The 14,556-nt window shown below is 30.3% G+C and overlaps 2 protein-coding genes and 1 long non-coding RNA gene across 3 annotated transcripts in view; 1 reads left to right on the top strand and 2 right to left on the bottom strand.

Moving 5' to 3' along the window:
- The window catches only part of LOC106681654 (uncharacterized), a 60,355-nt gene that overhangs the window by 5,606 nt on the left and 40,193 nt on the right, over positions 1–14,556 (top strand). The gene's annotated exons all lie outside the window — the stretch shown is intronic.
- On the bottom strand, positions 394–7,774 carry Arl8 (ADP-ribosylation factor-like protein 8). Its single transcript, XM_014422106.2, has 4 exons — positions 7,551–7,774; positions 2,908–3,062; positions 2,666–2,827; positions 394–578 (listed from the first exon to the last, which is right to left on the bottom strand). The coding sequence occupies exons 1-4, from the start codon at positions 7,671–7,673 to the stop codon at positions 455–457; spliced, it is 564 nt and encodes a 187-aa protein (XP_014277592.1). The 5' UTR covers positions 7,674–7,774; the 3' UTR covers positions 394–454.
- Coq5 (ubiquinone biosynthesis protein COQ3, mitochondrial) lies at positions 9,455–10,743 on the bottom strand. The gene is made up of 2 exons (XM_014422086.3): positions 9,883–10,743; positions 9,455–9,792 (listed from the first exon to the last, which is right to left on the bottom strand). The coding sequence occupies exons 1-2, from the start codon at positions 10,510–10,512 to the stop codon at positions 9,604–9,606; spliced, it is 819 nt and encodes a 272-aa protein (XP_014277572.1). The 5' UTR covers positions 10,513–10,743; the 3' UTR covers positions 9,455–9,603.

The raw sequence follows: 14,556 nt of genomic DNA, 5'->3' as shown, positions 1-14,556 counted from the left end.
TGGATCTTCAAGGACTGAGGTTTTTATTTTATTTTCATAAAAAAAAAGACTTGAATGAGGCCCAAGGCCGAGGCGAAGCTATGACCCTAGCTTCGCCATTTTGATCCCCTATGCGTGTAGTAATAACTATAAAGCGTGCCATTTAACAAGTCGAGAGCTAAGGGCTCTGATGCAGGACTTACACACAAAGACAAATTCTATGGCCACAAATATCTGGTAAAAGATGTTAAGTCTCAGTCCAGTTCACAGTTCATATCTACTTTTCTAGAATAATTTTTTCCACTTTCACATAAATTATGGTTATCCAATTTAAAACCATGTTCAACTGCCTGCTTTGAAACCCTAGTAGCAGTGGGGGATAACAATAAAATCTATAATTAAAGAAACGTAATGTACACCTTTATCATTTATTTTTTGTTAAAAAAATGTAAGAAACTGATTAAAGAATCATAGGCTAGCGGCTCCCTCCAGATTTGCTATGGTTTATAAGCCACTGGAGTGTGATATCAATATTGTCCTTGTTTTTGCATGAGATAGAATAGCAGCAGATTTCTCTATCTTGAATAGCACAAAGGTTCCTGTAAACAGAAAAAGCAAATTTTATTTTACAATAAAAGTTAAAGGACTTTCACACACGAGGTGAGATAAAAACAAAGCAAGGGAGACGTAAAGTTGAAGTGAGAGACACAAATTGGAAGTGATAGGTTACTCCACTCATTTCAACTTCAAGTCTCTCACTCACTCCATCTTCGAGTTTATCAAACTTCGGTTTCATTTCATCTAAGAGTGAAGGGCCTTACACATTAAATCAAAAGAAATAACAAAGATTAAAAAAAAAAAAACTTAAGATAATCCTTAGGTATTTCAAATAAGTTAAAAACTTTGCCCCATGTTTTCAACTACATCAAATTTGGAATATACATGCCTCTTTCATACACATGATGAGTTCATGACCAAGTACACCTGATTAACATCCATACAGCACACATACACCCTTAAAGTCATATAGTAACATGGATACATATACTATATACAGTCATATAATAATCATGTCTAATGTGATACATGGATCCCATACCCTATCTTGAATAGCTTTGAGATAGCAGCTATGATCTACTACCTCTAGCTGTATATAAATCTACAAGGAGAAGGATTAGAAGTAGTTTTTATGCCACAGAAATAAGACTTTAACCTGTCAATAAAAATTACACTAGAACAAGTGGTAAGATCAATCAAGATTAACGGTACATTAGACTTATCCAAAACTTAGTACATGCTGACGATGTAGTAATAATGGCAAGATCAAAAGCATCACTTTCAGGAGCTTTACAGGAATTGAAAGGAGCTGAGACAAAATTGGATCCTGATATAAAAAAGGGAAAACCCGACAGATTGATTTCCTTAAAAAGTGAGGGACAGGAAGGACAGAATCAAGGAAAATTGCTCCACCACATAATTAAAAAAGTGGCAAACTGCAAGTACCTAGTGGCGAGAGGAAATGACATCATAGTGAAGGTAAAAGCAAAAACTGCAGTAGACTCTTTGTCTTTTTGAACTACGAAAAACATTACAGTGTAATTGAATAGAACAGTAATTATAATTTATGTAGTCCAAAACATTAAGAGAATAATGTACATGTAAATATTTAATATATTTTAGAGATATATTTGTATCTATAGAGATTAGTAAGAATATTAAAAAATGTAATTTGTTGTCATGAACAAAATATAGACATTATTTAGACTTCTAAATGAAAATAGGAAAATTTTATGCACAATTGGATGATTATTCTATAAAGTATCATGGCCTGAATACCTAGGAGGGTGTAATTATTATATTTTTTTTTTAATAAATATTAAATTTATATATTTATATATATTAAATATTTCTTTGTGGTTTTATAATTAAATGATCCTTAATGAATAAGAGTTGAAGGGCTTAAAAGTTGTACTATAATCTCAGGTTATAAAAATTTGTAGGTAATTTCTTTTTAAAATAAATTATTCTATGTATTAAAATGCACTTTGATGCATTTCATAATTAAATAACATTTTTTATTTCATTTAAACATGCCTTAAGCACATAAATGTCAAAATAATTGATTGTAATGTTTTAATTTTACATCTATACATACAAAAAAACTGAGGTAGGTTAAACAATATGAAGTTATGAAGTTCATAATGCTTTGGTTTGAATAGAAACTCACATCCAATGAAAAATTTAAAAACACATTCCATTGTTAATCGACCAAGGAACTTAAAACGGTAATGGATCAGGTTCTGGAAAAGAAAGTCCATGTATCTTGGACTTTTAAGATGATGACCTCATACACCTTTAAACATGCGACATTATCAAAAGAGTGGGAAGCCATTTGAGGTTTTGTTGCAGTAAAGTAAACATAACCTTTTGATATGTCAATGTCAGTTCCTTTATTAAAGTTAATTTTTTCTAATATCAACAGTATAACCATGATTAGAATAAATCTAAATTAATGTGGTTCAGTCACATTTCTAGCAGACATTAATAAGGAACAGATCAAAATAGCAATAAATCTGCCCAAAAAGCAATAAAGATTTCATTTTCATAATTCCATACGCTCTGATTTTATTTTCAAAAATATCAGCATAACAGCTTCTATAACTAATGATAATTAAGAAAATCTTACATTCTATCGATAAGTTCCTTCTCATCAAGGGCATTAGGTAGGTCTCTCTTGTTACCTAACACAAGAACAGGAATACCCATCAGCTGAGGCTTATCAAGAAGGTTGTGAAGTTCATTTCGTGATGCCTCTAGCTTATCGGGATCAGCAGCATCTACCATGTATCTGCCATAGGAAATATTAGTTAGACAAAAATATGATGTAGGAATAGAATACTCATTATAAAATATATGAATAATACTTACACAATAGCATTAACACCTCGGCAATACCTTTCCCACATAGACCTGAACCTTGGTTGACCACCAATATCCCATACTTTTATAGTTACATTTCCTTTTGTAATTTTCCTCATATTAAACCCAACAGTAGGTATCATATCTTGGCTGAACTGTCCAGACTAAAATTAAATAAATACTGTTATTAAACTAAACATAATGATGAGAAGATAGTTGACCGTGAATAATATATATGAGTAGATGGTTAGGAGTGCGGTCAGTAAATAACACCAATAAGTTGAAAGAACTTATTTAATAGTGCCAACGTTTCAGCCAGAGTTTCTAGCCTTCATCAGGGCTACTAGTAGAAGATCGGAATTCTAAGTGAGCTCAGCAGTGCATATGGTAAAACTTACGATAAGACGGTAAGACTTACTTAGACTTAGAGTGGTGAGCTTATTGCACATGTTGCTGAGCTCACTTAGATTTCCGATCTTCTACTTGTAGCTCTGATGAAGGCTAGATACTATGGCCGAAACGTTGGCACTATTAAATAAGTTCTTTCAACTTATTTGTGTTATCTACTGACTGCACCCCCAACCATCTTTTCCTTTTTAAAACACAGATAATAAATATAAATTAAAAATTTTATATTAATGGGATGGGTCATTAAAAATGAAAATTTTTCTAAATTATTTAAAAGTAATTTTATTTCAACAAAAAATTTTTTTTAATATACTAAGTATGTATAATTGTGTTCTATGGTTTGTTCTCATCTCGAGACATGCTGTCAGATTCTTTCACAATACCACTCTTTAGGTCGTGGAGGGAAGAATTTAGCAACCCCGGTTTGAAGATCATGCAGAGAATTGAAGGCTTTTCAGGAAGATGGTGAGCCATGGACCAAAAAGAAAAGTCAGAAGGTACTAAGTATAGACTGTAAGCAGGGTAAGGGAGAAGCTCAATCCCATCCAGTTCTGTAATTTTTTATTTTATGTAGAGAAAAATGTCCGTTCAAGCATTATCTAGTTGAAACAAACCCTGACTTCTGTTTTCTATTTCTGGGTAAAGCTGGATCACTGATCACTACTAAGTTCTGAATCAATGGTCTGACCTTCTGGAATGATTTCATAATGAGCATTGTCTTTTTTCAGATTGCCCTAACTTATTGACTGGCACAACAGGCTGATAGGAGTCCAACTACTGTTCCTTAGTCTTAGCATTCTTCCAATAACAAGTTTAATGAAACAATCGTCTTCTAGATTGTTGACAGAATTCGACACTGCCTGCTCAATAATCAACTTATAAAGGGGAACACTGCTGATGAATATGATTCAAGTTTCTGAAGTTATACAGCCTATGATTTACACTGGATGAGGAAACTCTCTTGCCAATTCCTGAGTAATGTTTTTTGGGTCTGCCTCAATACATATACACAATACAGCTGCTTCCACATAAAATTATGATTTTCGTTCAGATTATTCCTCTTGAGGCAGGTATAAGATGTTTCAAATCTCAGGAACAATCTTCTCAATATCTGTTCAGAAAGAGAATCCCCTTCTTTGAGTTGCCTTGATAAATGCGCCAAATTCTCAATTATTTTTCTCTACTACCTTTTAACTCTGATCCTAGACTTTTCTTTCAAAGCTCTCAGTCCTGCTGTTCTCAATGCCTGTCGTACAGAATGTATGTCAAATCAAGTTTTCAGCACAAGGATTTTACAGATTTTTTGTAATATTCAGAATTCATGAGAAGTAGGAAGAGCTATATCAATTCATAATCCTAATAGAAGTGATGCTGGTTGGTCATTCGTTGAAGGTAATGTGGAGCTAAGATATTCAAATTTGTCTACATTTATGATCATCTGTCCATTTATCCTAATCTAGTTAATCAAGTTGTTTCCCATGTCTGGTTAATTCAATTTGGGTTTCATGATTAATTTGCTTTTCCTATCAGGATATCAAGTTTCTCTGTGTTTTCTTGAATTCTTTCAACAATAGTTTAAGCATCTCTATGTACGATTTTATGTTCCACACATTTCTAAGCATTGATCTAAACAGAATAAGTGGAACATTATCTTACTTCATGACCAGTAACTTCTGCTTGGATTATACCCTACAATACTGTTCATGCATGTTCCTCTCGATCTTACAAATACAGAGGTATCAAATTAAGTATCCGACTGATAATATTTACTTTAATCTTGCTTAGAAACGGATAACATTCTTCTTTCTATACAATTAAAGTCTAAACTTTTAATCAAATAAGATTTTTTTCTTCATCTGTATGTTTTTGGTTGAATAACCAAACCTATTTTTGTAAAATCTATTGCCGAAATTCTCCATCATTCTCTATCTTGCCAGTTGCTTTCAATAATTTGTAGTTCTAATTTCAGTACATCTCTTGCTTCCTGATTGTACTTGCCTTTTTTTCTAGTTCATTAGTTATGAAAACACGTTTTGATAATAGTGCCAATAAATAAAATTTACAGACACTTTTAAGAAATCAAAAGGATTAAGATCCTACCTATGAATTAAAAATGTTTTTCTTAGGGTTATTATGTTCTTCAAAGCCATTATCTTCAATCAAAAATATAGTCATGAGTTGTAGTTTGTTTAAATGGCAGTAGGCTGACATAAACTAATTGTAAGATTAGATACAAAAACAACTTTTATTCAAATTTGTATCAAATTACTAAATAATTTTGTGACTAATTGCTTTCATAATAAACATTAAAGAAAAAAAATAGTCTTTAGACTAACTGAAATAGCAAAATATATTTTTTAGTTGTAAAAAAAAGTTCTTATAAAAAAAAACCAAACAATATAAGCAAGACATAAAACCAATCTCAAAAGATTTTAAACAAAACTAGAAACAGAAATGGTTATATAAATTACTCATTAATAATTCATCATACACAATATTTGAACATGAAAGAAAATTAAATTTCAATTCATTCATAACAATCTATATATTAAAAACTTCATAACAAGCACAGTAATGTGGTGAACAAGAGAGCGATAATTTGGATCATTAGTAATGGATAATTAGTAAGGAAATGACACAAAGCTTCAAGAACTGAAAGCAAATGAGACTTTTTTTTTAAGCGAAAACATTTATTTGGTTTCAAAACAAAAAAATAAAAATGTTGATTGAAATAATTCTATAAAATACCTGCAAGTACAAAAGGAACTAATAAAACATTTGCAAAATCATTAATAATTTTTTTAAAGTTAAAACTCTTATTCCGTATGCAAAAATTTCACTAGCGCATAGAAAAAACCTGCACCTATTCTACTAATCCACAGGAACTAACAAATAAATTGGTAGTTTTGCAAAAATACTTCCCTAAATTACAATATAAAATATACCAATTATAATTTTCATAAAAGAAAAATGAATATAAGACAACAAACAAACAAGCCATCATCATATTTACTAATAACTTAAATATTGTCGACCAAAACAAATTAAATAGTTGTTACAATCAGTTCTCCATTCATTACCGTTTTTTTTTTAAATTTTTACATATTTCATTAATTTTAATTGATAGAAATTAATAAATACCAAGAACTTAATAAACCTACAATTTCTAGGTGAAAGGATAAAACAATATCATGCTTTACAATTATTGATAGACTAGCTATATGTCTTTCAGAAACTAAACACTGGTTAAAAAATATACATCTCTTACAGGTTGTTATATTGATATATCTTGCCAATATTAAGTTTGAGAACATGATTTTAGATGGTTCAATAATTAATAAAACAAAATTATTTTATAACCTAACTGCAAAAATAGTCCATTAAAACTTCTACTACTGACATTATACAAAAATCCTGGTAATTGGAAACAAATACCATGCTTTATTATGCGCAATTGCAACATGTTTTGATATATAGAATATATAATTAATCAATTATATACACATGTATAAATGGAATCTATAAATATTGGAAATATTTTGTGACAAGTTAATAAAACAGATTTTGATTAAATGATATATTCCTTAAAAACAAAGTTTGTTGACACTGAAAAATGACAAGCATAACCAATAACAAACAACAATAGAAGATTATCCTGCATTGAGCACTGGATGACTCATTCAATTACTGATTAAAGTGTTCAAGCATTCTAAAATAAATTTAAGTTAAAATTGGATCCAAGCAATATACGTTCTTCTGGAACTAAGGAGCAATCTAGAATAATGACAAAACTAACACAGTTTTGACTGATCATTCCTATAAGTTGGCTCTAGCTTACATTGTAAGTTTTCAGTAATATTCCTTAGACACATCAAGCTTTGAGAAAACAACAGAACTTTAAATTTCCATCAATTATTATAAAACAACAATCTTATGTTTTCTTAAAAACGGGTCTTAAAAAGATAAGCTTACTTCATATCAGTAGAAAAGTGAAAATGTGTTATAGGAAACGTCAATCACAATTTATATAAATGAAAACCAAAACAATAAATTGTGAAACCATCTTTAGTTAAAAGTTCAAATATTAAGTTAAATTTTCATAATCATATTTAAAATTCAACAGTTTACAGAATAACATTATAACTAAATGGAATAAAAAATAGAAAAAAAAAGTAGAAATAACTTAAAGGTCAACTCAATGAATAAGCAAAGTAATATTGATAGAGACAATACTAAACACTCACGGCTATAACGTTTACAAAAGTAGTTTTTCCAGAGCACTGCAAACCTACTAATGTAAGTTCCATTTCTTCCTTCCAGAAAAGGCTACGAAACCAATCTAGGATCCTATTAATTAAGGACATCATCTTGAAAAGATTTTATTTACAAGTCCCGAACTCTAAAAAAATTACAGACCGTGGGTGCTGTCAGATCACTGAATCGACCACAGTCCTGTCCTTTCAAGAACTCAGCGCCATCTCGGTTTTAATCGATGAACTACTCCACCGGTAAAAGTTGGGCCTGTACATTTACCCTATTGAAAAAATATGTAAATGTGTGCTCCTACTTAGAAAACTAGTTGATATTAAAAATTGATATGTTATCTATTTAAAGATCATTATGTAAAAAAATAAATTAAAGATTTAATGTAATTATGAAATACTTATTCTACAATGACAAAGCATAAAGTCCTGCATGGACTTACAGGTTAAATTATGAACATCAAGGGTGGAGTTATAATTTATAAAAATTGGGTCTAATTTAACATTGCAAATTAAATTTATTTAAAAATTTACCCAATTTATTTTTGCAACACTTGATAAATATATTTATTTTTTAATTTAATTGTAACATTTTACTTTTATTTCAAATAACATGGAGCGCATACTCTTAAATGTTCAAATGCAATTTTTCCAAATGTTAATATTCCAAAATAATTATTATAAGAAAATAACTACTTTTTAAAATTAGGTGACAATAAACCCACACAGATATTATATACTTTAAGGGAGTCTTTATCTGAAATAACAAAAAATAAAAATAAAACCCTATAATAATGAAAATATGTTTTAAAACAGTGTTTAGTTCCTTAAGATACTTTATGAATCGTAAAATATTATGAATATATCTAATTAATTCTATGATGATTTAATAAGAATCCACTATATGTAAATTATAATAAATGATATGTACAATAATTGCACAGTTCATACTTATATTAAACTATAACATTTTTGTACATTTAACTATCTCAAAAATTTAAACCACAAAGAGAAATGTTAAAATTCTATGGAATGAGGTTAATCTGCACTTTAATTTAAAACAAAAAATATCAAAAGAAACTATAACTACATCTGCATCTTAATTTAGATACTAATAATGTTTCTGAAAGGACTTAAAGACTAGAATAACTATGAAGACACACTTGTGCTATACTACTCTAGAACATGGCTTATCTGTAAAGACATATAATAAAAACAAAAATAAAATAAATAGGAATTCCAAGTTTTACTGTTTGAGCAAATACTTATTGATTAAATTATATTTATTCTTTGATTAGTATTGTATTATTTAAATACATAGTTTCTTGGAGATAATTTCTTTGTCATATCAAATAACTTACTTTGTTTTCTACAGTGAGCATATTTATCATGATTAACTAGTCACAGATTTAGTTGTAGTGGTTAAGGTCCTACAAGAGAACATAACTTCTAGTTCTCAATCTGAACCAGAAGGTTCTCCTTCTTCAATATAGCAATTTCATTTTTTTTTTTAAATAGAATTTTATTTTACTTCATTACATTCGGTTTTCTCTTGGTTGGTTCAGTTTTGTATTTCCATTTCATAAATCAGATCAGTCAATCATTGTTTTTTAAAATCTCGTTAAGGCCAAACCATCTTTAAGATATAATTAAATATAACTATTTGTTTCTTTTTGACCACAACCCTGACCATCTTCTTATATTTAATTAAAAATGTATAGTTTATTTTTAAAAATTATAAAATCAGGCATGGAGGTTGAGTACATAAGCTACATTGCTACCGTTTTCAATAAAAATCTGTTATAATAAAAGTGAACTATCTCTCATTATAGCACCATTTATTATTCTTGCGGAGGGAATGTATATTTCTAATAAAAAAAAAAAAAAAGGTAACCAAAATATGGTATATTTGAATAGATGACATAAATTTAAACTATCATATTTAACAATAAATACAAATTTATAAACATGTACAAGAATATTCTAAAACAATTTGATCGAACATATTTCAGAGATAATACAACATAAAATTTATCTAAAGTTTGAAGCCAGAATGGATTGCAACTACACCAAAACTCAAGTTCTCATAATTAACATTTACAAAACCAGCATCTTCAATCATCAACTTAAAATCTTCTTGAGTAGGGAACTGTCTTATACTTTCAACTAAATACTGATAAGACTTCCAGTCTCCTGATATAACCTGGCCCATGACAGGAATCATCTGTGAAAAAATTATACTCAATTAATAAGACAACAGAGGCTTGAAGTAATAGAGGAGAGAATAGAATCTAAACAAAATTATATAAGTTACCTGAAAAGAATATTTATCATAAAACCACCTCAAAACTTCATTCTCAACAAGACTGAACTCAAGACACATAAATCTTCCTCCTGGCTTTAAAACCCTATAAGCCTCTCTAAGTGCTTCCTCAATTCTAGTAACATTTCTGATACCAAAAGCTATAGTGTATGCACTGTAAACATTGTCCTCAAATGGCAGTTTTTCAGCATTTCCTTCAACCCATTCTACTTCTAAATAACCAGCTTTTAAGGCACGCTCTTCTCCAACCTTCAGCATAGACTTATTGATATCACAGACAGTTACTCTTCCTGGAAGACTAGGAGTTCTACAATTCCTCAAATACTTTAAAACCCTGAATGTTATATCTCCAGTACCACCAGCAACATCAAGTAATTCAATACCATTAGTCGGTCCCAGCCTTTCAACAAATATATCTTTCCAAACTCTATGAATGCCAAAAGACATAGCATCATTCATTAGATCATAATTTGATGCAACATTACGAAACACGTCATAAACCTTTTTCGCCTTTTCTTGTTCGGAGACTTTCTCAAAACCGAAGTGAGTCTGTTTCCTTTCATTATGAATTAACCGGCCTAACTTCTTATGCTCCCTTAATAACCTTCTAAAGGCAAACATTTTGTAGCATTCCAAACCTGTATTCTCCAAAGAGAACAAAATACATAGAGCTCACAAACGACGGACCCTGTGGTAGATATCATTGTTTGAGATTATCCTTTCTTTTATTTTCCAAAACGCATTTATAGTGCCCAGCAATATACCAGAAGGGTCTGAGAAAATGTAGCGTTGCTAACACTCACTGACGAAAGGTTTGAATTTCTTACATATTTCTACACTGTTAGTCGTAATGACAGCAATTCTTTACAAAGCACTGAACCCCTGACCCTTCATGGGTTGTAGCGGTACGGATTTAAATTTATAGTCGAAATGAAATGAAGATTGGTCACACCTACTATTTTAATGCTGAATATCAATATCACTCAACTTGTATCAAATAATAGTAATACTAGGCAACAACGGTTGGTCGACGTTGCTGATGGTTTACCGATCCAGTATTCACTATTCTAGAACTAAGTGAGGCAACATGATGAAACACCGTCCATCTACTTTCTTTCTGGCTCCTATAGGTCTTCATATTAACTAAAATATATAATATTTTATGCCCTCAAATGGATATCGAATTAGCAATGTGGATTGGAATCAGCATAAAGGTATAATAACGTAAAGACCTTGAATATACTCAATTAGTCCATTTCCTATTGAATGAATTCTATCAACTCCTGCTAATTTCGAAATGTGGAAAACACTATGATTGGAATTATGGAGATGGGCGACTAGTGCTGTCATTAGTGTGATTTTCATTTGATTTTAATCGGAACATTGTTAGAATAAAATTAATTATTTAAAGTCACAAGTTAATAAAACTATGTTGACACTTCTAATTTAGAATGTTTGATTTGTAATTTAACATTTCACTTGACCAATAAAAGCTTGTTCATTAGATGAGACTATGCTGCTGAATTCCATGTTAGTAATACATTGTCTGCAAGTAATTGGTTGATTAACACAATTAGCTCTTGGTTTGAATGTGGGTATATCTTCATGGTAATAAATATTGAAAAGATCTATTTGGGAAGATCGTCCAGATCCGGGTTACATTCTGCACCCTTTATTCAATGTTGATCTAAGTTTGTCGGCTAATTAAAATATCTGAATACCAAAGAGACAGTAAATATGTTGTTACAATCGTATTGTGAAGATATGTTTCATCTTGAACTTACTTTGAAAGATATTTTTGAAAGCTCACTTCTATACCTAAGAATTTCACTTTGACTGTATTGTATCACTTCCAGGGAGTGGACACTTATTTTTGAATAACTAGGTGGTGATGAGATGGTTAAAGTGGATTAACAAAGAAATAACACCAATAACACTGTTAACCAATTGTTAATTACACTTTTATAACTGATATTTTTTTATCCATGTTTTGCGCCTGCCAATTGTGAAATGTGGATGATATCGCCATATACCATTTTTTAAAACAAAAATGATAATAAAATTCGGCTGTTGGGATTAAAAATTAGGAATTGGAAAATTATCAAACCTCAAAAATGAACAAAAACGATACAACTGATATTCTATTTAAATCAGCTTAGTTCAGCCATGATCTTGCTAAAGAAAGTTTCTCTAGTAGTGACATGTGACCAACCGTCATTAACAGGACAGCTCCCGCACGTCCTTGTAGCTTCGGTCTGGTCACTGCATTAGGTAGATTGAAGATTCCTCACGAAACTTCAAACAAAGTAAATTATATTTACGGAAGAACAAAATACCAGAAGTAACAGTCTTATATGTACAATCTGAGCTAAGATTGGAAACTAATTCCAAATGTTTATAATAAAACAATCCTTTGGGAGGTATTGAGTTTTACATTCTAGTATGAGGAGTATTAGTTATAGTCTTCGAAAATCTCTTATTTTAATCCTTTCATTCGTGTATGGGGCAGAAAGTTTGCTTTGTTTGTGACAGTTGATGAATGAGCCAACATATCAGTGTTTAGATTGTTTATTTGAAAAGAATCTGGTAAGATGACTGACATCAAGGCTGGCCATGAGTGCTTCTGGGATTTAGATTCTAATCAGGTATGGCAGAGTGCAATTTAAAACTTTGATTGTTATAGTTGTCTTCTTCGGCCTGCATAATTTTCTACGCTGCCTCCGAAGTCACTTGAGAGTTTGAGTGAGCTCCTTGGCAGTTAGCATATTTTACATGGGAGTTTTTAAAGTTTTTTCTTACAATCGAAGAGGTGCATTGGACAAAAAAAGTACGGTTTATGTTCCATTTACTCATTTGTATTTAATAATTTTATGATTCGAAATAAATTTTATGAGGCCGACGGTAATAAATTAATTACTTGCCGATTACTGTAAATCTAGGCAAGCAACAAATTCAGTTTCCTAACTGCTCATTGTTAAACGCATACTTCTTGTAGAATGTAAATTTCGCAACGAATTGAGAAGAAATAATCCATCTAAATAGTTGCGTAATTAAGATTTTTGAGGCCCATGGTGGGCAAGTTTTGAGGAACCATTAGATTCTTACTTAATACTCGAAGATAAGAACTTGTATTATGCATAAGAATACCAAGTTAGTTAATAATATTATTAATCCACAACAAAGTGTTAATTACAAATAGAAGTGTTACCTTTCTTCTAAATTAATGAAGATGAAATGGCACATTATTCTTATTATATATATAGTTTATGATAAATAGATAAATCATGAACTTGGTATCACCTAGTTTTACGCATCGTTACCTAGATCAAAACAGTCCTTGCTTAGGACCAGGAACTGTTGAACAACAGACATGCTTTTGCACTTAACCTTTCTGCTGGACAGTCGGAACAAATGTCTGACAGTTTAATTATTGGTACGGGAATCATCGGAACATAATACGCATGCTTCTACAAGTTTTATACAGCCAAAAATGAACATTGGAACAGACTAATTTTTACAACTAAAATAATGATACCTATATCTTCAAGGAAACTTAATAGAGTTGATAGCATTATTTAAAAAAAAAAAAAAAAGACACGACAACAACAACAAGAACCTATAATTGTATTTATTACAGCTTTTAAACACTAAAATAGGATTTACAGATGAAATGTTATTTACATTTGGAAGAATTGTTTAATAAATCCAAGGGAAACTAGCACAGAAGTTTATTCAAAAGTCGCATCCTTTATCACTTAGCAGTGGGTCTTCGGCAACATGCATCATCAACTACCTCCTTCTTTGGCCTAGGACAACAGACGTCATCTGACTTCTCTTCCTTCTTGGGCCTCGGGCAACATACTTCCTCCGTGGTCGATTTACAACATTGCTCCTTTTTACAGACTTCTTTATCACAGTTCTTTGGATCGGTACCTGAAAATATCAGTTTAAATTTAGTTAATGTACAGTGTCTTATTAATGTTATTAATAAAATCAAAATAATAAATAAAATTATTATTTACACTAGTGCTAAAATTATTTCTAAATCACATATATACTATTTTTTTCTTGACTACAAAATGTTTAACTAGTCTGGAATAAGTTTAATGTAACTAACAAAATGTTCAATCTGCCAGAAAAAATATTTAATTTTTCTTTAAAGACAGAAAAATTCCACTAAATTTTAAAACACTGTAGTAAACTCTAATAAAGCATAAATACTGAATATCAAGTCATATTTAAAGTATATAACAAATTTTTATTAATGCTCTTAAGTTTTATTTAAACTACTAAAAAAAATAAAATAGTTATAATTTATGTCCCCAATGGTATGGCTTAATAAACGTGAAACACTTTAGATTATTTTTGAATCTATTTTATTAGTTTAACAACAAATATTAGATGGATAAATAAACTTTATCTTCAATGATATGAGAATAGTTACTTGCTGCGACTAGATAACAGCGTGTTGATTATCACGCAGTTAGTTGTCTTTTATCTAGACAGTCAAGAGGACGACGGAATGTTACAATAATTTCTGTTTGACCATCGTCTTTCTTAATCTAATTGCTTTCTTAATGATATCTTCTTGTTTACCAAGAAGATATCATTATCATCAAAGTGTGTAAATGGTAACGCCAAAATTTATTAAATTATTTCTTCTAT

Source organism: Halyomorpha halys, unplaced genomic scaffold, assembly GCF_000696795.3.
Source record: "Halyomorpha halys isolate HHAL.00 unplaced genomic scaffold, Hhal_1.1 Scaffold355.1, whole genome shotgun sequence".
NCBI lineage: Eukaryota > Metazoa > Arthropoda > Insecta > Hemiptera > Pentatomidae > Halyomorpha > Halyomorpha halys.
Note: the sequence above shows the minus strand (reverse complement) of the source record. Positions and strands in the feature narration are given on the sequence as shown.